A 27,109-nucleotide genomic window follows, 5' to 3' on the forward strand; every position below is an offset into this window, starting at 1 on the left:
TTACAGATATGTGCTCATAACACTATCAGTATATCAATTATCAATCGAAACAACTATACACACGGAAACAAGCCAGTTGCAATTACTTGTGTTGTACACGCAGGCCGCGGCTACGAAACTTCTGAAATGTAAATACTTCTCCTAGTTCTCCTCGAATTACATAGAATGCGCGCTCGGTGTCCAATGTTCACTCCACTCGGCAGGCGCACGGAATAATAGCCGCCGTCCGCCAGGGTTTATTTAAAAAAAGAGAGAGAGTTTAGTTAGTTAAAAGGATAGGCTTACTCGATGACTTATATTCAGTCGCCGACAAAACATTTTTGTTGTATTCCAAAAGTTAAAGCTTTTGCCCACTCTTATTTGTGTATTTTTATTATTTTAATATTTTACATATTTAAGGAATGTTACAAAAACTCCCTTGATTTGTTGATTTCAAAACTTGACATTTGAGAATGTTTTTATAGCATTTATTTGTACGGATTTTCAAAGCCACCAGCATGAATTCCGTGCAAACAGTTTGTGCAATTTACTTTATGGCTCAACAAAGCTTAAAACTGTAAAGAGTTTAGTAGTTTTTCTGGTGATTATAACGTTCAAAGCCATAGTTCGTCATAAAAAATGTTAAAATTTTTACATCTGTGTATTTAATGTTTTTGTTCAGAAACACCTTAAATAGTACCATTTTGCGCTTTCAAATCCAAATTTTTCCGGATATATATATATATATATAAAAACTCAGTTCATTTGAAATAGCAGATGTATTTGCAGCCAATCTGTTTTGCGGTGTGGTGTGAAACCGTCACATTCTGAACAATGTCGTGGTTGAGAGGTGCCTCTAGCATGCTCTGATGCTCCCTCAGTGAGGTGTAACATTGCTCACGTGCAGCCGAGTTAGACAGAGTGCGCTGAGCGTGTCTACGCTACGCCCGTGCAGGTACCACACACTGAGAACAACTCAACACTTCCACAGCAGGCACTCGTCATTCCTCCAGAACAACAAACATTTCCTTTGCATGCGTTTGCACACAGACAAAACCAGAGGAATGTATCAAATGGAAAGGGGAAGGGAAGTGGTAATAGAGGAAGGTAGGTCCCACCATCTTAAGTCTCTACGCAACACTGAGAATCAGAGAAACCTAGCCTTGACTTTTTTCGTTCTCCGTCATTTCACAAGAAAATGATTTTAGCAGTGCTTCACTATGTTCACATATATATCATTACACAGAAGAACCATCACCAAAGAGAGTGACTTACATAAGACTACAAAAAGGATTTATGGATTTATAGGCAAAATTTTACGGCATGACAGAGATATTTGCACATGAAGAATCACTAACACAAACTGGAGAGCCGTTAGATAAACTACCAATAAGAATAGAACCAAATCTATTTATACCTATTCGAAGGAAAAAATAACACCTGAATAAACTGTTTCTTGAAATTAAAAAAAAATGTAATATAGAAATAATAATAAAACCCATAAGGCTTGAAAAAATAGGTTAGTACATTTTGGAGTTTCCAAATTCTAAAAAAAAAAGTGGATTTCAGTAGCCAGTGTCATATCAGCAAGAAAACATGCCTGAGATAGATGCAATACTAAATGAAATTGGCAATGAACCAAATTGTGTTATTCTCAATACTAAGCACAAAATAAAAAAAACTACAAACATGCAACAAAAAAGGACGTGCAACGAAAAAATCACTCAAAACACTGCATTGCGTAGAAGTTCACTGTCATGAAACACACAGGCTCTGTGCTGAAAATAAAGTGTGTGTAAGAATGCCGAGGATAAATGGTGCTTACTTGTGTCGCAAGGACGCTTCTTCCAGCTTCTGTGTGAGCAAATGACACTCGTCTTTCAGTTTTTCCATGACTTGGTTCTGGGACTGAATCATGCTCTCTAGTTCGGCAACAGTTTGGACTGAAAATGGATTAAAATGAGAAAAAATCTTATTCTCAGATTTACTTGTGAAAGATATAGTTAAACTTAGTTAGCAAGCCTCCAGAAAGCCAAGCCACAGATAACTTGTGTATCAAAAATAACTGTGAGGGGAAGCAATTACTAAACATTGTTCTATGTACAGTATTTACACCAAAAACATCAAAACAATATCAACTAAACAAAATAAATCAGTTTAACATCTCTAACCAGGGCTGTTCACTTAGTCACAGAGTATTAAAAAAAAAAATTTTTTTTGCAGGCCATAATACATGGTATTAATGTTTGAAATTTTTCAATTTTACCAAGTTTAAAAGATTAATAAATTAAAAGACAAATCTGGTGCACTTTGCTATTTATTTTTCAGATCTACATCCATCCAGTTGTCATTTATCGACAGCATCTGCACTGTTTGCAGGTAAATACAAATGTTCTCCAGTGACAGCTTTAAACAGCTGGCCTATCTGAGAGGCTTGGTAGTCTGCTATATGAATGGCCCTGCTATAGATGATTCATACTTGCAAAAGGATTCATATATGTAATACTTAATCTACAAAACAAAACAAAAATTACTATCTTACATAAATATTTGCAGAACAAAATAGTCTCTGAAATTTAATTTAACGAAAGCAAAACTAAACATACTAACTTGTAGACATTGAACAAGCATTCCAAAGTACATACCAACGTGCATTTATTGTGTCCAGAACAGAAGCATGCACTATAACTATTTGTAAAAAAAATCTTTATTTAATTGCGGTAACTACTAGAAAGTAACAAAATGACAAGCAAATTGCTTTGATGAATTTCAACTTGTTTCTATGCATTTCCACAAAATTACAAAAACATTTTACGTACAGGTTGATTGGAAACACACTTAAAATATTTCGGAAAGTTATAAATTGTGAAGATAGCCCTGGATAAAGTTTATAAAGCCTTTTACAACCTAAGGGTTATAGTTACCCTTGAAAACCATATTCAGCAATGGTATAGGGCAAAACATAAAAAGCTATTTTTTTATGAAACTACACTTCCATGGATGATGTTTTATGCTATGGAGTTCTTCCTCTATTAACAAATTTGTAATAATATTTGACATTCTTCAAAAGGGAAGGAGTGACACCTTTTAATTTCACATAACAGGTATCCCTTGCGATTCTATAGATATCTGATGCTATTTTATCGAGACGAATAATCAAAATAGTGAAAACGCCCCTCCTGTTCTAACTACCTGACACACACTGTTTTGGCGCAAAGCGCATATGGAAGTGTCTGCAGCTGACGTCCAACACACCCTAACCACAGCCTAGGAGGTTGCAAACAGCAAACATCTGGAGAGGCCATGACGACAGACAAGGTTGTGAGAACACAAGAGAGCACTAGCCAATCCTGTCGTTACGGCATTTCGAGATGGCCCGGGTGTCTTTGCAGGTATGCTGGTCTTCTTGTGAGGTGGTTAAAAGCAAAGGGTTGTAAGTGAAGGAATATTGATATTGTGTTTCACACACAATTATAGATTTTTGATTTTTATATACCAAATTACAACTTAGCTTATAGTGTTAAAAATTACCTTAAATTCTAGTTAAAGAATATTCATGCTCTTTTATGTTATAAGAGCTTAATTCCATAAATAATGAAATATTCTTAACATTTTTATTTTACATATGGTTTTTGTGCTTAAATTTGTCCTCTATTTTATGTACCCTTATGTTTCATATTGGGAAATATTTTTAAATGCCTTGCACAAATTCTAAATACCTTGAATTTGAGGTAGTCTTATATTCAAGGTCTTACATTCAAAATAAGTTACATTTAAGGCACCTCTTATTTAAAGACTGCCTTGTATTTTAGATAGACTTATGAGTATAAAATAGAGGAATAAAAAAAAAATTATATAAATTCTAAATAATTTATTAAATACTATTATACATGCTAAATTTTGAAACTAGGCAAATACATAGATATTTAAAGATATTTTACAAAAAGGAAGGATTTTAGTAAATTTTTTCTCCAGCATACTTCGTTTTGTGAAAACTATAAATCAATTACAATAAATTAAATTAATAAGAAATAAATTAAACTTCAGATAGGATGGAACGTTGTTCTAAATTTTTTTCATGCTAATCATAAACGATGAGTTAACAGTTGACAATACCTTGCAGATGAACACAGTTTTCCGATAATCAACAACGATGTATTGCCTGACCATACCAATCAAGATAGCAAACATGTATTATGTTTCTTTAATCAATATTTTAAGTTTTTTTTCACACAACTATTTTCTTGTACACGAGCTTCACTAGTATTTTCTAGTAAAGCTAAAACTACACCAAAAATGTTTTCGATGCAGTGTGTATTCCAAAACATTGGCAATGTTGCTAGCCTCACTTGTATTTAGTATTTATTGTGAGTAGCCAAATGACCAATGTTCACTATAAGAAAAGTTGTGAATTAAGATAGGAAGATGTAAAATAACTATCTGAGCGAGTGCAAAAGAAATCAAATATCCGAAAAAGAAGTGTGCTCAAATGTGCAATATTTTTTTTTTAATTCGAAAGCTACAAAATGCTTAATTTCAGATGCAAAATACTAAAAAATGAATTTCAAATTAACATACCTCTACTTATAATAATATGACTAGGTATGTCCTGTTTTTATTTTATTTTTCTTATTCTTGAAATTGTTTCCTTTTGGAAGTTAAATTTAAAACTCTTTTACATGATAAAATTATAATATTCTTCTTTATACTGAAATTGACACTAGGATATCAAAATAAATGCTTGAATATTATTACACAAATCATATTCTAAATTACTATAAAATAATACAACATAAAACTACAATAAAAATTGTTAAGAAAATTTTGAAATTACCAAAATATTTATGTATGTTAATCGGGAAAACATTAAAGCTTCAAAATACTCGTATATTCTTGTGTACCAAATTATTCATGCTTACTAAACAATAAAACATTTGAAAGGAAAATTCTTACAGAGTTTTTTAATTTTTTCCAAGCTAGAACAAAATTTCATTTGTTGATCAATATCATTCAAATTTACCAGATTTTCAAATACCCTTAGTTTCTAAAGTAACATATAGAAAAGCAATCTTTCAGATGATGCACTGATAAAAATGTTAGGAAATGACTAAATTTAGAAACCATAAAACAAAAGAATTAAAAAAATAAAAGAAAGAAATAACTTTTTGAATGATGAAGCGACAAACCAAATATGCATTTTAATTAACTTTGAACTTTATTTGCAAACAAACTACGTACTAAGATGCTTACTTTAACAACAACATAAATCATTATCTCATTATAAATTTGCTTTTGGACCATGGCATTGGACTATTTCATTAATGAAAACACACAGATATTCAAAATGTTCTCAATTCATTTTTTAGTTATTATTTTATATTGTATGAGGTTAATTAATACTATAAGAGTTAGTCATCCAATTCATTTATAATTATTAAGCTTCTTTAAACCAACGTAACTAGATATACATGACATTAGTAGAGCCCTGAAAAATTTGTGATCACCAGGAACTCAAAAAATAAAGTGATTTATGATGCTTTAAGGTTGAAACATGATTTTAATATATATACTATATTATATTAATTCCAACACTAATAGGTTCTCATTTTAGGAATGATTCTTTTTCATGATTTTCTTGTCAACAGAATCTTGAAAACAGTGTATCGTAAAGAAAAAAGAGCATAGAATACCTAAAACTTGTTGCTAATTTAATTGAGTCAATCTTGGCTTTGTTGCTTTCACACTTGCGCCACATCTCCTCCCTCTCGCTCTTTACACATCTGTTCCCCCTTACACCTCCACTCGATACGCTCCGCCCCCTCTCGAAGCTTCTGGTCACTCCCTTCCTCGCAACTCCACTTCTACTCCACTCCCCTCCCGTGTTCTGGCCGTCTCCCCCTTCGCGCGAGCCACATACAAGCGGACGGCTAGCACTTAGGGGAGACTCTCCTGACTGCCTCTTGCAGCGTATCTGCAGAGTTGCACCAGGAATGAACAACGCCCGCCAAACTTCTCGTCGCATTTAGTTTGACGAAAGGAAATGTGAGTTAAGGCCACGATTACACAGTGAAGATTAAAAACCTAAATTTTTGAAAGCGAAGAGTACTAGAAGCTTTAGTATCTATTCGTCTATATTCATTTAGGTATTCTGCTACACGAACATGAAAGTAACTTTATTTGTCCATACTTTGTAACTAACTTTTGTTACTATTCTAGCAAAAAAACTCATTACTAATTTTTTTTTTATGTTAAGATAACTTTTATTCAATTCTTAATTTCAGAAATCCTATTGCTATGTATGTAATAAAGATTAAGCTATGCTTATAATTTTGTATCTAATTTGTCTTATATGCTTGATATCTGAACTATGACTTTTCTTCTTCAATCGCATAACTCAAAATTTTTTATTCATATCTTCCATTTGCTGTTAAATGAAGCAGTGTTAGTGTCAATCACTCGAATTGACAAAAGTGGCACCAGAAATGGTCTTCTAAATGCAACACAAACCAGAAAGAAGCCAATGTTTAAGAGTTCACTATGCTGTCTTTTGATGACTAGTACAAAATTTGACAGAATTTTCCCTGCACCTTTAGTATTAAAACATTAAAAGTGTAAGATAAGACATTTACCAAATATAATTTCTGTGCAGTTATTTTGATTTTCTAAGTCTTGAAAAAAAAAAGCATACATAAAATAAAAACAATTTTTGTAGTGTTAATTTTGTAGAAAAAACAGACTTTAGGAAAAAATAGTTTGCTTTTTTTCAGGTCTCTACTTTGAGACTAAATCTGACCTGCTTATAATTTTACTGCAGTGAAATATGAACAGCTATGACACTGCACATTGTGAAAAAAATTAAGTGGTAAACACTAACAATTTAATACAACATTAAAAATTATAAAAACCCAATATAACATAAATATGTTTAAGTGATCAAATTTTACTCAAGTTAACAATCTCAGTTCATAATGTGCTGATGTAAATGTGATACACAAAAACTTAAAAATCTGGTGAAAACTAGGAATAGGATTGACAGACTTATTACTAGAGACAAGATTTTAGGGTTTTATTTTTAGTACAATTTTGTTTTTAAAACAGAGGATTACAGATATATTGTTTTTATTTCTATAAAAGCTGTTTTTTAAACTTACTCCACCAAAATAGGAGTAAAATTTTAGCGCTGCATTTTTACAATAAAATAGTTTTTAATAAATTGGTCTAAAACAGATACTTTCAGAACAATAAAATTAAAATAGAGAGTATTTATGGTTTAAAATTTATTGAATATGAGATAAACAATAAAACATTTCTTAAATATCAAACATTAAAAAATTATTTTTGTTACATGCTACTTAATTTCATGATGTAAATTTCATTTTGGTGCTATATGCATTTCGGTGTTTTGACATGCTTTTCAATGTTATATTGGTTTTATCGCAATCCACTGTATAACCTTGTCCGTACATATCACACATCCGTGTAATATCAAGGTATGCCATGATGTACAACATCGCATGCAAGTCTTCTACGATTCACCGACACAAGTTTGCAACTGCGCCACACCGACACTCACCATGTTTAGCGTCCATGTCCATGATCACCGACGACAAGTCTTTGTCTCGCGCGCCAGACTTTTGTTTCGCAGGAGACTCCGCAGTTTTCTCCGAACTCTCGCGCATCATCCTGGCAAGGTTTAGCTGCTCGTCACATAAACACAATGCAGTATAAAAACCTTTGGTTCAATGGTAAGAACATTAAATTATCACTAGTTATAATACTGGTGAAATCAGATCACCAAACTCATAATAAACTACAATACACATGTTAAATGTATTATTTTTTTTTAAGTGAAAACTTCTATAGGAAGGTTTGGATAGGGAGCAAATTCATGTAAGTCGTCATCGACATGGTCACATGACGTGTTAATGATAACACTATATCTGTTCCTATTAGTGTTGAAATTGTGTTTTTGTTCAATTTATATTTTAAATCTTAAGTATACTATTACTGTGCAGTAAAAAGTGAGTATAAAATATATTGATATTCTCAAATAGATATATAGTTTGAATAACAAAGAAAACTTAGTCTTTGTAGCAATATAACCTAAAAATTAAGAACATCAATGTTTTTATATTAATTGGTACCTACAATTACTATGCAATACATATTTTATTGTAATTTAGGAGTTATTTTAATAACTTGATAAAACAAATTTGTTGTGTGATAATATTTTTTCCTAAAAATTGTGAAAACATCTCTGATTTTATCAAAAAAATTTTTCTTATGTTACACAATTATATTTTACAACGTTAGTATTTCTTATTTCAAATAATATTTGTATTTTCTTAGTTATAGTATTAATATTAATAATAGTTACTTTGATTTACAAATTTTAATGTAAGATCAAACAATTAATTTGGTTATCCAAAAATAAAAACCGTTTGTTTATAGTTTTAAGTTTTCACTTCTGTCAGCAGTCCTCATGACTGCTTTGAATTTTTTTTTTAGTTTAAATAACAAATTTCACAAGCAAAGATGCTTCAACATAAGTAATCCTAAAACTTATCAGATTTCGGACATAAAACTTGAAAGATTTCACACTTGGATTGCCTTTGAGCGATGTCATAGAACTCAATTATAAACTTCCTTCCAATGTTTCAGTGAGCTTCACTTTACATGGTTTAAAGAACAAACCACCAGTGTTTGACTATAGATAAAAATAATGAATGTTTGGGAACAAAATTAACGTTTAGAACCCCAGGCAGTATACCTACCTACACAACAAGGGTAACACCCTTTAGTACAATTTTTCGGAAGAGCAAACGAACCTAATTTTTTCAGCTTAAATTTACTCTGATAGACGGCATATGATCAAGATTACTTTAGTTAAAAATGTTTTTACAAATGTGTTACAGAAAATGTTTGATTGTAGAGATTATCATTGTAAAAATATTAAAAGGCTGATTAATTACTATAGAAAGTTTTATACAAAAACTTAACAAAAAAAAAATAAACAGCATATTAGAAGGTCAATCAACAATCAATGTGTACTAAATCCACTTAATTATGAGTCTCTAAGAATTTCCTCTGTCATTGTAAGGGCTTTAGCGAACAGCAGTAGTATCAATGGGAGAGGTCCTGCTAATGTTCACTTCCAATTTCTATTATTGTAAGATTTTTACACTTTTATAGTCTAGTTTTAGTACACCAGCATGTAATTATCATGAGGAAATAATGAAATATTTTACATAGGTGACTGCAGATAGCCATCAATGTTGTCTTGAAAAGTGTACAAAGGTAAGTTCTGTATTGTGTTGAACTATAAAAATATTTATTAAAATTAAATTATAAATCTACACTGCAAGCTGTGGCTAAAAGGTTATTTGGAACAACCAAACTCTCTTTGTGTGTAAATATTGACAGAACAGATGCAAGCAACAACATTCCAAATTACACATCACATCACATTGAGATAGATGATTTGTAGTATAAAAAATGAGGTATATATTTTATGTATAAAAAAAATTTATTAATGGATGAATTTTTGGCTATTTTTTTTAAGCACCTGAGATTTATTTTCTTCATTGAGTCAAGTAAAAGCTAGTATCCAAGAAAATGCTTCAAGATCAACCAGAGTAGAAATATTTAATGCATAAGAATTTTTTTTTGTAATCGGATATAAGCCAAGAGTCTTGTTTTTTAAAAAATGAAGCTCACATCAGTTGTTTCTATTGTAGTAGTCCAAATGGTACTGGCTACTGTTAGCAGAGTTGTTAAAATGTTCTTAAGAGTAAAATTGCTTGCCAACAGAACTCATGAAAACTTTAGTAGCCATTTATTAAAGGGTTTTTGTTACAAAGTTTGTTACTGTTTCTGGTATGTGTAATTTTAAGTAACAACCGAAAACGCAAACTTGTGGTCAACATCAAAAATTGTTTGTTCTACAGATGTAGAATCTCACTTACTTTCTTTGACTGGTTCTTGCGGTGAGCAATATTGATTTTGGACATTTTTTGACAAATGCCAGGTGTATGTCCAAAAAAAAAAAAAAACATTTTAAATCAAAGCTTACTTGCGCTGAAATATATTTTCAGTTTATTTTAACAAGATGTATTAAAAAAAAAAAACACATCAAATCTTAATATATATTTTTCGTGGCTCCAGCCTACACTGGAACATAAATTAACTAACGGGTAGGGGAGTAACTCAGAATTTCAACAAAACTTTACATAAAAAAAAAAAAAAAAACACTTCGCACCCTGAGTACAAGACTATCATAACTCAAAAAATTGAGTTTATGAGATATTTTTACCATAAGCAGGAAAATATCATTATCTAGGCACTGCAAGACTATCGCAATATTATATTTACTTTTACGGGACTTAAGGCAAATAATGTAGTGTTGCACTCTGGAAAACATTATATAAGAATATGTGCAAGACTATGGCATCTGAGTTGTGATAGTATTGCACTGATTTTTGAGTTACGATAGTCTTGTACTCAGGGTGCGACTTTTTGTGATGTTATCCTATTCGACTATTTATGGTTTACTTGAACACAAATCAGCAAATTTATTTTCGACTGGGGAGTTACTCAGAGTCCGAGCACTTGCCGATCCCTCGACCGGCCGAACACACCTCCCGCTCCAGCGAGGCGATCTGCTCGGCCAGGCGCAGGTTCTCGCGCCGGCTGTGCAGCAGGTCGGCGTCGGCGCGGTCCAGGCGCTGGCGCAGCGCCGCCACCTCCGCCTGCAGGCGCGACGCCTCCTGGCGCGCGTCTCGCTCCACTCGCTCCGCCGCCAGCCGGCTGGCCGCCAGCTCCTGCTCCACGGAGCCGCGCTCCGCCGCCGCCTGGATCACCTCGCTCTGCAGGCCGGCTGCAACCCCCACGCCCCACACTGCCTCCCTCTCCGCTACAACCGCACACTTCCCAGTCACAGCAGCGGCCACGCTTCACCGCCAACGCACGTCTCCGTTGGAAACAGCACGCCTTGCCTTCTGCTTTCAAGTTCAATTCCCAATAGCTAGGGACCTGCCAAATTCGCAGTTTCGATGGCCTTCAGGATAGACTGCGCACATACCCCTGTACACTCGGGCAAATAACGCAAGTTCATTGGCTGCCGACTTGTAAGTCGTCTCAGCTGGTTTGTCTGCGATTCGATCCTTCTTTGGTCGAGGGTTCACAACTGGTTGAGATTCGTCCAGAAGAACAGTGAGCCAATAGAAAAATTATCTAAGAGGTATATGTATGTGTTTGACTTCTAGCCTATCGCCGAATGAATCCGCGAATTTTGCAGGTCTCTACCAAAAGCTCAATAGCACATATACTTTTTTATGTTGAATATGAAGACGCTGCTTCTAGTTTTCTTCACAGGTTGTTACATAATGCAAGAAAACGTCAAACGAGAATTTATACCTCAAATTAACTATTTGGGTCCACACATACTACAGTGAAACTCTGTGAAGAATTTTCTCTTTGATTTAGCAACAAAACAAAAACTTATCAAAAAGTCAAATAGTGGGGATAACAGATCTAGAGTGGTATATAACTGAAATGAATTTATAGTTATTTGTGTAAAAGGCAGGGAAAGGTAGGTAATCATTGTATTTTACAGGAAGTTGCAAAATTGCGATGCCCTTGATAGAAATTTACTGAGCACCTTAAGATAAAAAATATTTTCAGCATCGTGATGTTTCAATAAGTGCACACTTTGTACACTACTTCTAAAGTTTTAAATAGGTTTGTAATAAAAATCCCTTTCGGCACAGCCTACAGGCATAGGTAAACTTCGAAGTACCTATTTCTTCTGGAAATATTTTGGAAACTTCTATAAAATTCTAGAACATTTTAAGAATTTAATTTAAATAACATATTTATGTGCTTCAATATTACAAAATGATTGATTAACATTTTCTCACTTTCCATGAAGCAAAAATATTATGAATGTTTTAACTCAATGCATCCAGCATTGAATAGCTTAGAACAAATTACATATTATGCCAACTAAGGTAATTATTCAATTTTTTTGAATTTCAAAAACTATTTTTCATCCCTTGCACTAATAAAGTGGTTGTATAAAAATTTGCTTTGCACCAAGGTTTAAGATAATAAGTTGGTTTAAAATAAATCTGAACTTATTTGACACAAGAAAGTTTTGATTTATTTTTAAATTTCAAACCCTGTTTTTACGGTAATAATTCATTTCATCAATGATTGTTTCAGCTTAAGTTTTAGATAAAGTTTAGGATTTATACAATAAATTATAACGGATTTGATAGTATACTTTCATACCTTGTTATTTCCACCCCTTACAGTAATGGTCGGTCGTATTAAAAATGTATAAGACAAACGTTTTTGCCATTACCCTACTAGTTATAATATGTTCAAACGGATGTAATGTTTAACATGTTACGGGGGTTTCCCGATTTTTCTCTTTTACAAAATACCTTCCCCATTTCTGCCCCTTCGGTTGGATATTGCCCATTAACAAACTCGACCGAGATTTTTCCACGAATATATTTTGTGTGTCAGTTGGGAAGTGATTTGTAGAAAAAAATACGGCAGTTATCGTGTCCATAAAAATGTGATAAAACTTTTGAGTTGGCGATGGTTTTGGGGGTCTATGGATCATGATGCGAAAAACTATATAAAAATTTTCCGTAAGTCCCACCATGGTAACGGCTACAATAGGTAGTATTTCTTCTAAATCTACATAAAATTTGATTTTAATGAAACAGATGTCTTATTTTCATAGGTAAATTAAAAACCCTAAATGATTTTTTCTGGCCCTCGTATCATTTATTGAAAAGCTTGATTGACGGGGCGAGGGGGCGACTCACAGGTCTTGGCGGACAGCTCCTTCTTGAGCTCGTCGACGATGGCCGCCTTCTGCTGCAGCTCGCGCCTGAGCTCCTGCTCCGTGCGCCTCTGCTTCTCCAGCTCGAGCTGCAGGCGCGAGGCGTTGTCCCACTGCGCGGCCAGCTCCGTGCTGAGCTGCTCCACCTGGTGCGCGTAGCGGCGCTCCGCCTGCGCCCGCTCCTCCTGCACCTTGCGCGCCTGCTCCTGCAGCAGCTCGCACAGCCGGTCGTGCTGGCGGTCCAGCTCCTCCTTGAGGCGGCGCGCCTCCAGCTCCGCCTGCGCACGCAAGCAAGCACGCACGCTCGCCGTCCGCCCTCGCTCCCGCACCCCTCCAGGCGACCAGGCCGTGCCACACCCTCTCATCTCTACCTGCATCGCTCGCTCGCCGTCCGCCCTCGCTCCCACACCCCTCCAGGCGACCAGGCCGTGCCACACCCTCTCATCTCTACCTGCATCGCTCGCTCGCCGTCCGCCCTCACTCCCACACCCCTCCAGGCGACCAGGCCGTGCCACACCCTCTCATCTCTACCTGCATCGCTCGCTCGCCGTCCGCCCTCGCTCCCACACCCCTCCAGGCGACCAGGCCGTGCCACACCCTCTCATCTCTACCTGCATCGCTCGCTCGCCGTCCGCCCTCGCTCCCACACCCCTCCAGGCGACCAGGCCGTGCCACACCTTCCCATCTCTACCTGCATCGCTCGCTCGCCGTCCGCCCTCGCTCCCACACCCCTCCAGGCGACCAGGCCGTGCCACACCCTCTCATCTCTACCTGCATCGCTCGCTCGCCGTCCGCCCTCGCTCCCGTACCCCTCCAGGCGACCAGGCCGTGCCACACCCTCTCATCTCTGCCTGCCTCGCTCGCTCGCCGGCCGCCCTCACTCCTGCACCCCTCCAGGCAACCAGGCCGTGCCACACCCTCTCATCTCTACCTGCCTCGCTCGCTCGCCGTCCGCCCTCGCTCCCACACCCCTCCAGGCGACCAGGCCGTGCCACACCCTCTCATCTCTACCTGCATCGCTCGCTTGCCGTCCGCCCTCGCTCCCACACCCCTCCAGGCGACCAGGCCGTGCCACACCTTCCCATCTCTACCTGCCTCGCTCGCTCGCCGTCCGCCCTCGCTCCCACACCCCTCCAGGCGACCAGGCCGTGCCACACCCTCTCATCTCTGCCTGCATCGCTCGCTCGCCGTCCGCCCTCACTCCCGCACCCCTCCAGGCGACCAGGCCCTGCCACACCCTCTCATCTCTACCTGCCTCGCTCGCTCGCCGTCCGCCCTCGCTCCCGGACCAGCCGTGCCACGCACCGACACGTCTCTGCACACTCTCATCATGGTGTTATTCTGGTAGGCCGTGGCGATCACTTCCCTTGGCCCTGACTCACGTTGTTTCCGTGTCTATAATGAGCTCGTCGACAAGAGCCTACATACTCGGTTCCCTCCATTCCGGCTTAAAAAATAAACCACAGAAAAGTTTTCACCATCCGTGAACTGGCAAGGAAGGAAAGTGTGCGTGCTCTGGTATGTAGTATGTGTGAGTGTGTGTGTGTGTATACATGCACACACACACACATACACAATAACAGTGCATCAATTTAACATACATCATCAAGAGGTATTGTGGCTTCTAATTGGTTTAGCGGCATCACAGCAACATTTTTAACTCATCACTCGCTTGTTTCAATGTCACACCTTTTGTTACATGTGAGAATTATTCCATTTGCTTCTTTCGTTATTAAAACCTGAGTAATCAAAATACCGTAATACCTATTGAAAATTGTGTTATCTATTCTGTATATTTTGTGTACAGTTTTTTTTTATATTTCATTAGCATGAACATAAGTGTAAAAAAACTACAAACCTATTTAAATATAATAAGTTTATTTTTATTCTTCATAATTAATGCTAAGTAATTTAGAAATTATACAAAATACTTAAGTATATATGTGAAGTTTTTTAACGACACAAAATATTGACCTTTGCAGGTTGAACATGTTTAAGTAGAAACTTTATGGCAGATGGTTTTTTCACATGTTATGCACATTTTTGTAGTTTATGTGTTTTTTTCTGCAAGACAAATTGAACAGATGTAATTTAATAAACTATGTTTCAGCACCATTGGAAAAAAAAACTTAATCTGTAGTATTGGTGATAATATTCATAACTGTCTCCTCCAGTTTAACAAACGGAATTGGTCGTGCAATGAGAAAAGTTCTCACATACTATAGATGCCAGTATACAGAGACCTGTTTTGAGGTCATCAATGCATCGTTGGTTGCAACAAATTTGGGTGTTGTCCAATGAAAGATGAAAACTCAGCTAGACAAGAGGACAAGGCTGCTTTGACTCATCTTAAAATAAAACCATAAAAGAGAAATACTCATAGCACGACCAATGACAGGTTAAAATCCCAACCACGTGGTAACAATTTCACCTTGGTCGATGCTGCCTGTGCAATGATATTAGGGCCTCAGGCAGAGGGATACTGAAAGCAGATCTAAAGCAGAACTCCTGTAAATGATCATTTAAGTGTGAACCAGGTACGTGGTTTAAAATCTTGTCCACACTGAAGTCATTGGAGGCCAACGATAAATGGAAAGTTGCGATTTAGCAGCGACGGAATGCATGGGTGATGGAAATGGAAGTACCCTGAGATAATCCATAGGTTCACTGTAACGTACATTAAGTTCCGTACGTGCCAAGAATCTGGTTTAATCCCAACCAGGAATTGCACTCCAATCCCCTAGGTGGGACGCCAGTGTTTGAACCACTCACCCGCCATGCCTCCTCATCACCCAATACCACCCACAGTTGCCACCTGGTCAACATCTCATAACGCACACAGCAATAACACACCCTCACTCTACTATACATCACGTGTACCTGTGTTTTTTCAAACTGTGCTTGGTCAACGATGTCCAGGCTTTTTTTTGCCTTATGGGCTGCTTCTGCCTCTTTCTCCCGGTACTGGGCCAATGTAGACTGCAGCTTTGACACAGTCTCAGACAATTCTTCTTTCTCTCTGCAACAAACACAAACAATCACGTCAGCTGTGCTATTCATCACAGATCAAAGGAAAAATATAGACGTGGAATAAGTTTATTTACGACAAGCAATAATATACAAGTACCTATATTCAACGAAAAAAGTTAGTACAGTAGAATCCCGCTGATGCGACCCCTCACGATTTCCGAAAAAAAGGACTTATAAACGGAATGGTCGCAATAAAGAATTCGGGCCAATTCCCCCCCCCCCCCCCCCCCAGCTCCCAAAAAAAAAAAAAAAAAAATTATAAAGTGAATTTGTGTCACGCGACTTCGGCTATCTTAGCCGGCTGGTGGTTATTTTCGTTCAAAACGTGGCGAAGAAGCTTGTGTAGATCAGGTAGAAAACATTCGGCTATAAACGAAAGATATAAGAACAATGCTATCCTGAAACGCTGTGACATTATTTTAGAGTAGATAATCACAGCGACAGACCGGGATGCGCTTCCACCCTTGCCGTCAGCGATGTTTATTTTGACAGCTCAAGCAATTATCTTTTCCACGTCCCTTCACAGCGTAAAAAAAAAAGAAACAAAAAACGTTGGAATGTTGCCGCACACGGTGTGGGAGGGGAGGAGGATGCTGACAGTTTCTCACGCAGAAGGTTGTAATAAGGAAGGGAATGTGTTTAAATGTTAGTTGAAAAGGGGAGGGGGGGGGGGTTGTTTTTTACATGGTTTGTGGCTCTGGGAAATATGAGCCTTGAGGAATTAGCAGGGGAATGGGAGAGGTAAGCATCGCGTCACATCACGTAATGACGTCAAGCCGCCGCTACCGCCAGCCTGGCCGGATGAGTTTCTTATGCTCTCGCAGAAGCTACCACAGCGGCTTTTCGTGCGGGCGGGTAAGATAACATGACACCATAGACGGCTTTTCGTGCGATAGTGGATGCGCCGAGCTCGGCTAGACACTGCCGCGTGACCAGTCTAGAGGGGTGGTATCTATTTTTAGCCGTCTTTTGTATGCCTGCCTGCTTACAGTACAGCGCTCGCCAAGATAATTGTGAACACACAGCGCCCAAAAAAGTGTAACAGACTTGTTTTTCAGCCGATTTTACTCAAATTTTAGACTTTCTCTGCTCAAATTTTTCACGGTTTCTCAAAAAACGGTCGTATAAACGGAATGGACGCATCAGAGGGGGGTCGCATCGGCGGGATTCTACTGTATGACAATATTTATAGTATGTTGGACCTAAAAAAAAAAAAAAAATCTGAAAGAATTGTGAATAATTTTCATAAAAATTTTCTCTTAGCAAAACTAACATATGATTCAGAACATCACATCAAACTAACCTCTGCAGATTGTCCAGTTGTTGTCTTAAAGAGTTCGGCACTGGCAGGAAAGACGTATCGGATGCGAAAGGCTGTTCCGAGAGTTTCTTCCTGTACATGTCGGCCTCCTCCTGAGCTTTCTTCAGATCCAGCTTGGTCTGAGTGAGCTGGGCTTCCAGCTCACTGATGCGCGACTCAAACACTATGCTCGGCCCTTCCAAGGGTTTCTTCTTCAGCTCTGGTTGCTTCTTTTTCTCCTGAAGTATGAACCACACAGGCTTCTCACAATCAATTAATGATAAGCTTAAGTACAAACAAAGGTGTAGTTTTTTTAAAGATTTTGTACAATGTCATTTTCATTATTTTTAAAATCATAATCCAACTGATGAATGTACTTTAATGTGAATGCATAATTTCTGATTTTCAGATAAATCAGGGCTGCCATTGGTTTAAAACTTAAATCCTGCACTCAACACTAAAAAAATCCTGGAAGATCCTGGAAACTCAAAGTAGAAATCCTGTAAAATATCCTAAAAACTTTAACTGAAATACTCACGATCTAAATAAAACAATCACTATAATGATTCTTCATCTTTGTATTATAAAGGAATTGCTAATTCAATATTTTAACATTACTTTTACCAAATTACTCCTTGTGAGTGTAACCTCTATAGTTTTGTTTTAATATTGTTTAATTAACTTCTTCATTGGATACTTTATATTCGATTTTCAAGTTTTGTTTATAGTCAATTAAAAGTCTCCTTTGTAATTTGTGATTTGTAAATTTTTATTTAATGACTGAATAATCTCAGCAGAATACTCCTTACAGATGAACAGATTTGATTGGGGCATAATTTTGATACAGTGTGAAAATGAACTTTCATCTGTAATTTTGGAATGAAATAATTTGTGATTAATTGATAAATTTGTAAGAGCTGTGGTGATTAGCCAGTACATACCAGGAAGAAGTTATACTCGAGAGCATTAGTTCGGTAATTTTTAGTCTTGTTTAAACCGGACTGCTATCCTGGAAAAATAAATACTTAGTTGAAACCAACTAACTTTGTAAGATTTCTTTCTTTCTTCCTCATCTGTAGAGTGGGTTTGAATTCACGCTTTTGTTCCCTAGCAGACACTTGCATCAAAGCATGTAGCATTTGTGACACCAGAGATGACCAATGAGCTGTTTTCATGAGTTTTAAATGGCTGAATACTATCTCTACACCTGCATTACTGCGAGAGAGAATCAACATTACTTTTGCCAACTTAAAGTGTGTTGGAAAATGTGATTTGCTAATTCTCTCACATGTGGACACTTTGTGCCATAATTAAACAGCAAACCATCAGAAAAGTTTAGAAGGAACAATAAAAGTTGAAAGTGAATAGTATGAAGTTTATTTATTATACTTTGCTGCATGTGGTCACAGCAGCTTTGTTTGCCAATGTAAAAAAAAAGTACATTTTTTGCACTACTTGCTATGGTAAACATTACAGCCTTGAAACAAAAATGTGGTAATGTCAACACGAAAATTAAGTTTCATTTGATATTTCTTTCCTTTAAACATTTATGTATTATGCATAAATAGTTGTAAATGTGGTTTTTGAGAAAATAAACAGTGGATTACTAGACCATTACTAAAATAAGTTTTAAAGCAACATACCTAACCTATTTCCTGTAAAATTGCATTACATTGCATTGCGATGCTCATTTTACAAAATTAGAAATATTTCGGAAAGGTAGTTGGCATCACTGAATTTCCAAGAAATTAAAACGGAATCATTTGTAACTTTTTCTATTCCTAAATGTAAGCAATTATTTTGAAATTAGTTGTGTTCGGTTAACAGAATTGTCTCCAATAAATATCTGTGATTAATTAAATGTTGACATGCTAGTATGTATACGCAAAGTCCAAAAAGAACTGTGTAAGAAAATCTCACCCTTAAAAGTGGACATTTTTAAATGCTTCAACATGCACATAACTCAACTCAAGAAGCAAAAATGTCAAGTAAAAATCCATGATGATTTAGTAAAATCCGGGAATCCGTTTGAAGGCGTGAATTAATTGAGAATGGATAAAATCCGGGAAATCTGCAGGCCTGAGATAAATAAATCATCTGAAAAATTTTTAGTTTTAGATTTATTAATTTTGTCCTATAATTTTAGTTATTAAACCAAGTTTCTGGCATGAAAAAGCATAAATGACATCTTCCTAAGCTTTATGTTGATAGTCTGATTCACGGCAACAGGCTCCTGTCTGCAATCACCACTTCACTGCGATTACTACAACTGGCATGATGATCTATCACACCTTTATAAAAATGCTGAATTCAACCAGTGGCCAACGATACATCCTATGCTGGATCGTGACCACAATTACAATATGCAACACGTATTGCCAACTGTGTTATGTAGTATTTATAAATCCAAGTTAGCAACACTGGTGCTCACCTTCTCATCAGTATCCACTTCATTTTCTTCGTCGTCATCGCCTGTTTCGTAGCTGTCGAAAACAGACTTCAGCAAGCCTGCCTTTTCCTTGGCGCGCAAGCCGTCGTTCTCTGAAATGACGTCCTTCACCTTGCCGAGAAGATGGGAGAGCTCATCCTGCGAACCACCCGACTGCTTGGCTTGCAATCGTAACACAACCATTCAAACTATAACATGGACGGGAGGCTTTCACAATATTCTTACAGCACTGCTTTTACGTGAAAATACATTCATTCAAACACTGAGACGTTTATATTCACCCTGAAAATAGTTTTTATATGTTGAGACTGATTTCAGAGAAATCACCGTAAATAGGTTACTTTATTATACCTGTGCATTGACACAGCCAGTCCCGTTATTTTCCTTTCCCATGTGGGTCTGTGTGTGTATGATTTGGAGAACTTTAGTTAAATTGTGAAAATGGTCAATTACGTTATGCTAGCTACATTAAAAATACTTCAAAACAGACAAAAGTATTTCTTTGAAATCTACCTATTGGTTAGGTCAGGATAGCTACACATTAAATTGGTAATTCCTACGCAACAACTAAAAATATTTTACAGTATTTTAAAAATAGCTATACTAACCCAACAAACTGTCCATAATGTTTTGAAATATTTTTAATGTAACTAACCTAATGCAATCGACCATTCTCACGATTTAACCCAAGTTAACCGAATCATGTACACACACAGAACCACATGGGAAAGCAACAAATGGTCACGGCTGCATCAATGCACACGTATTATAACATAAGTTATAAACTGTGATTTCTCAGAAACCAGTAGGAATTCAGAAATGCTGTTTACAGGGTAAATACAGGGAAGTTTCTAGTGTTTAAAAAAGTATTTTCAGTATTTTATTATTACTTCACGGAAAAGCCGAGCTGTCAGATTATACCAGGCTTTCATGACCGGTGGGTTGAGATCAAGTTTGTGAAACTTCATGACATGCCGTGAAATGACATGACATGCAATCATCTTCAAGAGTGGTCATTTTTATTTATTGATAGGGTTTAATATCACAGAGGCTTCAGACAACAAAACCAACAAGACTACAGTGTACTCGAACCACTTGGACACCGACTAAGTGCTGGGGCCCTCGTGAGTGAACATGACCACCAAGGAACTTCGATGATGGTAAATGTTAACAGCTCTTGAAGATGGCTGCAACAAGAGAATGCAGAAATAGGCACAATCCAAACATTCAATTCATTGAAGTTCGATTCAATTAAAATAGTTTTATTTCACAAGCATTGGTTTCTTTTGATCCTGTTTCATTTAATTTTACTACAATTCATTTATTTCATTACATTTGGGTACACATCATTTCATTTGTATTGTATCAATTCAATTTGTTTGATAAATAAGGTTTCAATTCATTCGGGCTTATATGGTTGTATTTCAGTTCCATTTGTTTCGTCAAACACGTTAGAACAATAATTTGGTTAAGAATTATACCTACCTATTTTTGAATAATAAATAACCGGTTTAAAAATTATTTTATTAAAACCATCAATAATAATAAATAATGAATTTAAAATACTATTAACTAATAAAAATAAAGGAACAACACTAATTTTCATTTCATAATTTATAATAATTATAATTAATAATATTGTATGTTTTAGATTCATAAATAAGTTGCTCTTATACTAATCATATTTATTATAAATTTTTTTTTATTTAAATATTAATTTATACTAATATTTTAGTTGATCTTGTTGTTGTTATATCCACACACAGTCGTCTCAACTCAGAGGCCAATCAGCAGTCGAGCCAACGTGCCGCAGTTTTACCCGGCAGTACTGGGACTCCTTCTCCAGCTGCTCTATGTACTCCTCCTGGCGCTCGATGAAGGCCATCAGCTCAGCGGGCGGCTGGCCGGGCCCCTCTGCCTTGGGGGCGCAGTCCCCCGGAGGGACGCTCGCCGAGCCGTACGCGGGGGTCAGCTTCGGCAGCGAGTCCGTGAGTAGGGCCCGCCTCGCGCTGCAGGCCGCCGGCCGGTAGTGCGTGTGCATGTGCGTGTGTGTGTGGCCGTGCCGCGACCGGTCGCTTGCGGCAAACGACGCTTCCGTCTCGTTGTCGCTCTCGTCCCGCTTGGCGTGGGCCTGCAAGCACCGCGACTCTCTACACTGCACAGCTCTGAAGTGCAATCCACTTTCATTTCTCTGGCTGAGAAACTAGGAGGCATTTTCCAACATTCTTTTACTCCTTAATTCTGTCCAGTACAGGGTTGGCTGATTCAAACTACAGAGTCCAAAAAAAAACTGTGTAAGAAAATCTCACCATTAAAAGTGGACATTTTGAAATGCTTCAACATGCACATCTCTCAACTCAAGAAGCAAAAATATCACGTAAAAAATTCTTGATTTAGTAAAATCTGGGAATCCGCTCGAGCGTCAATTCAGTGAAAACGGATAAAATCCGTGAAATCTGCAAGCCTGAGATAAATAAATCATCTCAAAAATTTTTGTTTTAGTTATTTTTTCCGCCTATAATTTTAGTTATTAAACCAAGTCTCTGGCATGACAAAGCACAAATTACATCTTCCTAAGCTTTATATTGTTAGTTAAACCACTGTTTAAACCACGGATTAAACTAAGTGGTTTTTGTAAAAAAAAAACCACTTTTTTTAAATAATGTATTTTAAAATAGAATATCTTGATTTTTTTTTTATAGAAAGGTGTAATTCCACTCTAATAACAGCAAAATTTTGCTCATTAATGTTTCTTGTGATTTACAGGAACAAAAAATTATATACTAATCAAGATCTTATCATTTAAATTATCTGAATAAATTGTAAATTATACCCAGCTAAATACTACTTTAAATTACATTAATTAGTTAATTGAAGTCAAAGTATATAAAAAAAGAGAACATAAATAAATTTATTATTAAAAAAAAATTCCTATTCAGAGGGAAATCCTTGCCTGTACTGTAAATCCCCAATCTGTGGGATACACCCTTTCTATGGAGAATCCCCTTTCTGTAGAGAAGTCCCAGTCAGATGTGCAGATTTGCTGGACTTCAGTTCTTTGATGTTATAACTTTTATGGTTCAACATGAGCGGCAGAAAGCGGGATGTTGTATGGATTTCATTTCAACATGCTGAGAACCAAAATAACTAACGTTTAAAAAAAAAATGGGTTAAACCCAAAAAAACCTGGCTTAAACAAAAAAAAATCCTGGTTTGGTTTTTAAAAGAAACCTGTTGAATTCCCCAACCCTGGTCTAGTATTAAACGTAATGTATGGTAACCTTGAGTCTGACGTGGGCACTCAACCCGCTACCCATCTGCCGTGACATCAGCTCAGCTTCGAGAAGTCGAAGCAAGGGATCGATAGGATCGGGATGAGGGTCGACGAGAAGGCAGGGGACGCGCAGTGAGCAACGGGAATTAGATGCCGTACTTTTTAAACTTTAACTAGTCGCGATGAACCATAAATAATAGTTATATAAAACCGCAGTTGTGTAGTTAAGGCGTGTGTGGAACCTAAACACCACTCCACGTTAGGCACAAAGACAGGACAGAAGCTGCAAGGTTTACGATTGGCAAAGCCAGGAAGATCGCCTGGCCGAACAAAAATGGAACCCTGAGGTGAAACCTCTACAGATCGCTTTTTGAACACGGGAGTGAGCGCTGACGTGTTAAGCCACTAAACGTTCGCCCGGAAACAAACGTGAGACGGACACATGTGAAGAGTTGACAATTGCACGAGAACATGAAGTGGGTCGTCGGAGAAGGTGTCAAGGTTTCACAAAAGCAGTGGTACAGTACCTGTGCATACTTTGAGCTGCTTGGGGCGTAAGACTCCGCCAGCAAGTACCTGAGGCGTGCCACGGCATCTCTGTACGCAATGTCCGTGTAGTCAGGGGTCCTTTTCTTAGCCGAGTCCATTCTATGAAATCCATTTGATTTCCTGAAAAAATTAGAATCTATTATCAGAAATAGGTTTTGTCGGCTTAGGGCCTTCACCAAAGGCACAGTTTGCTAAAAGTTCCGCATCACGTATCTAAGTTGATGGCATGATCCCATATACACTGATCCTGTAGTACATGATCTTTGCTGTTTTAATTTAGTACGTCGAAACATCCTGATTTGTGATATATAACAATTAATTATGATCGTAAGTTGAATACAATAAAATACTACAAGACCTGATCAAATCTGCTTGTATTGTGATATTTTTGTCATGTCCACAGGATCTTTCGAAGCACTAAATTAAAACAGTAAGCATCATGCACCACGGGATAAATTACACAGGGTCATGCCATCAGGATCAAAGGATAAACTTGGATACTGATATGGAACAATTACTGAAAGATTTATTACAAAAAAAAAAAAGGGTTTTTGACTTAAATCTTAATTATAAATTTCTGTTATATACCCAGGGCCTCTAGATTAAATATCTAAAGGCAAATTTAGCATTGTAATCTGTGTAAAACTATACAATTGCTTTGCTGCAAGTGGAAGTTGGCTGAAATATTTGAAGAAACAAATAATGAAATAATAGCCAGAAACTAAGTGTTTGAAATTCTGAAAATTCTGTACATAATTTATGTGTTCATAAGAGTTTTTCAATATGCCTAATCAAATGTACAAATTTATGGTTCCATACTTAAGTTTATTTTATAATGCATCAAGTGATTCACTGTAGGAAAATATGGTAATTTTTTTGAGTATGAGCTTGTCTGAAAAAAATTAAAATTAAATTGTAAAAATTAGTTTATGTATAGGAGTTCCATTCAATATTTCAAGAATTTTATCACAATTTTACCATATGGATGATTAGTTATGTTAGCTATATTTAATATACTGTAAAATTTTTTGAACAGTTGGTTAGGTTAGGTATATAAAAAAAAAACTAAAATGGTATGAATGATTGGTTAGGATAGGTTCCATTAAGAAGGTACCATTTAAAATTCAGTTAACTGATGTGAACAATGATTCGTGTTTCACAATATAGAACATATTAAATGGAGGAATGGCAATTGTTTTTGCCCTAAATTTAATACCTTCAAGAGAAATATTGATAGTAAAAGATTATTGCCATAAAGCCAAGAAAGGTATGTGGGTTTTTATGGCTTTTAAATGTTTGTGGTTTGTAGTTTTATGTGCATTTTGTTTGATGTTTTAGGTGAGAGGTGAGTTGTGTGTTAGGTTAGTTTTGTAACTGTTCAAGAGAAAATCAAAGCAAAAGTTTTGACGAGGGTAGGTCAGCCAATAAAAAATATATATGGTAAGGATGAAGTCATCAACAAGGCATGCTAAAGTAATTAGGACCTGAACATTCTTACAGTATAAGTGGTAAAACTTATGGGTTTTCGCGAGAGAGAATTGAGATACAGTAATTTTGGCATATTTCATTTAGTTAAATTAAAGGATTAGGTTATCGTAAAATAGATTAAAATCCTACCAGGTGTAGGTTGTTTACCAATACTTATATTTCATTTGATGAAAGTAAGACATTTTGCCATCATATTTTTGCGGTATCACGAATTAGATGGACTACAGTTCCACCAAGTCTAGTCTATTTTGCAAAACATTTTATTCCTCATATTTTACCACTCCAACCCACACTTTTATTTTTCCTGATCAGGAAGTATGCTAATAGGGCACACTGTTAAATTTTACAATACTGCCATAAGTTGTGTTTACACACATTAATTTCTTTGGAAATGAAATATTGGTATCGCAAAATAGACTAGGGCAAGGGGAATTATAGCATACTTTATGATACTGAAAAAGTATAATATTCAAAAAAATCAAATGCGTGAAAAATCAACATATTTATAGTTCTCGGTAAATATTTACAATCGCGGTAGATGCCAAAAATAATGCTAAAAATCCGAAAATACTTTTATTCTATGCACTTTCACTTCCTCTTTTCAAATCAACCGGCGGAGATAAGAAATTCCAAATACTTTAGGAGATATCGAATTTTTTAATTTCATGATATGTAGAGTCGCGGTAGATGCCAAAAAAAATGTAAAAAATCCTAAAATACCTTTATCATATGCTCTTCAACTTCCTCTTTTCATTAAAAGCGGCGGAGATAAGAAATTCCAAATACTTTAGGAGATATAGAATTTTTTAATTTTGCAATACAAGACCTGTGGAACCATTCGAGCGGCGCCATTTTTGTTATTTTGCCGTGTTCGTAAATACGTGAATCGTGAATGCGGAATTAATAAAATGGTTGATTAGGTCAGGTCAGTTACATTATTAATACTTTCAAACTAAGCCGACATTAAAAATTATTTTGTGAATTAATTTTAATGGCTGTTTAGTTTTAAAATATTTATAATGTAACTGACCTGACCAAACAAACCCGGACAGAGGTTGAACAGTAAACTAAAATGGTCGATTAGGTCAGGTCAGTTACATTATAAATACTTTAAAACTAAGGTGATATTAAAAATAATGTGAATTAATTTTAATTATTCTTTAGTTTTAAATTATTTATAATGTAACTGACCTTACCTAACAAACCCGTAACAAAGGATGTACAGTAACAACTCACGTATTTTTTTTTGTTACTTATTACTTGCGCAACAATATCAAAATAACAAATAAGACTTTAAAATTAGAAACGTTAAAAACTCACGTAAGTTGGAGGCGGTAATTAAACACCGTTTTAAACAATAATTGAACTAAATAATCACGTATTAGATCATTTGAATTCTGGCCTATCACGAACAATCACGTGACATCATTATCCAATAAAAAAATAGATACTCGTACGTAAACAAGAAACAATGGTACACGCACGCCACAGGAATGCGCTGGTTTTGTGCTGAAATTTAAAAATTCGATATCTCCTAAAGTATTTGGAATTTCTAATCTCTGCCGCTTTTAATGAAAAGAGGAAGTTGAAGAGCATATAATAAAGGTATTTTCAGATGTTTAGCATTTTTTTGGCATACACCGCGACTCTACATATGATGAAATTAAAAAATTTGATATCTCCTAAAGTATTTGGAATTTCTTACCTCCGCCGGTTGTTTTGAAAAGAGGAAGTGAAAGGGCACAGAATAAAAGTATTTTCAGATTTTTAGCATTTTTTTTGGCATCTACCGCGATTGTAAATATTTACCTAGTTCTCTGTCCAAAACCCCCATTTTTCCGTGCTTTTTCCTGTAAGACTGCAGGGGTGGTGATGATGTAAAACTATGCCATCTTGGTTACGTCATCAGTATTGTTATGGAATCGCAAAGTAGACAACTCCCGAATTTTTTAAATACTGATAGGTTCATACAGTCTACAACAGCAATAAGGTATTCCTATGAATTGTGCATCTAGGCTAGGTTATAGAATGTCTCCATGATTCACCTATTCTAGGTTAAGTTAGTCACACTAGCTAAGTAAAATAAAATATTTAAAAAAAACAAAAAAAAAAACACGCTTTCTATGTTGTATGAACTGAGAGGTTAGCGAGTGAAACATCGTTTATTACTATTTAGCAAAATTT

General features: G+C 36.3%; 1 protein-coding gene across 12 annotated transcripts in view; it reads right to left on the bottom strand.

The window, feature by feature from the left end:
- Window positions 1–27,109, bottom strand: part of LOC134531782 (serologically defined colon cancer antigen 8 homolog) — a 37,343-nt gene that overhangs the window by 8,277 nt on the left and 1,957 nt on the right. For 6 of the 12 annotated variants that reach the window (XR_010075088.1, XR_010075087.1, XM_063367741.1 and 3 more), the window contains exons 2-10: window positions 23,416–23,557; window positions 21,434–21,745; window positions 19,597–19,752; window positions 17,169–17,404; window positions 15,716–15,854; window positions 12,819–13,113; window positions 10,617–10,855; window positions 7,553–7,676; window positions 1,805–1,922 (exon numbers count right to left, since the gene is read on the bottom strand). Coding sequence is in view for 10 of the 12 variants with exons in the window: in XM_063367741.1 (XP_063223811.1) it covers window positions 1,805–1,922; window positions 7,553–7,676; window positions 10,617–10,855; window positions 12,819–13,113; window positions 15,716–15,854; window positions 17,169–17,404; window positions 19,597–19,752; window positions 21,434–21,745; window positions 23,416–23,557 (1,761 nt within the window). In the remaining 2 variants the exon portion in view is untranslated. Of the gene's footprint in view, window positions 1–1,804; window positions 1,923–7,552; window positions 7,677–10,616; window positions 10,856–12,818; window positions 13,114–15,715; window positions 15,855–17,168; window positions 17,405–19,596; window positions 19,753–21,433; window positions 21,746–23,415; window positions 23,558–25,645; window positions 26,183–26,245; window positions 26,304–27,109 lie in introns of those variants that run through there. The other 6 variants (XM_063367774.1, XM_063367766.1, XM_063367783.1 and 3 more) reach the window with 3 other exon arrangements.

This window comes from Bacillus rossius, chromosome 1 (assembly GCF_032445375.1).
Source record: "Bacillus rossius redtenbacheri isolate Brsri chromosome 1, Brsri_v3, whole genome shotgun sequence".
Taxonomy (NCBI): domain Eukaryota; kingdom Metazoa; phylum Arthropoda; class Insecta; order Phasmatodea; family Bacillidae; genus Bacillus; species Bacillus rossius.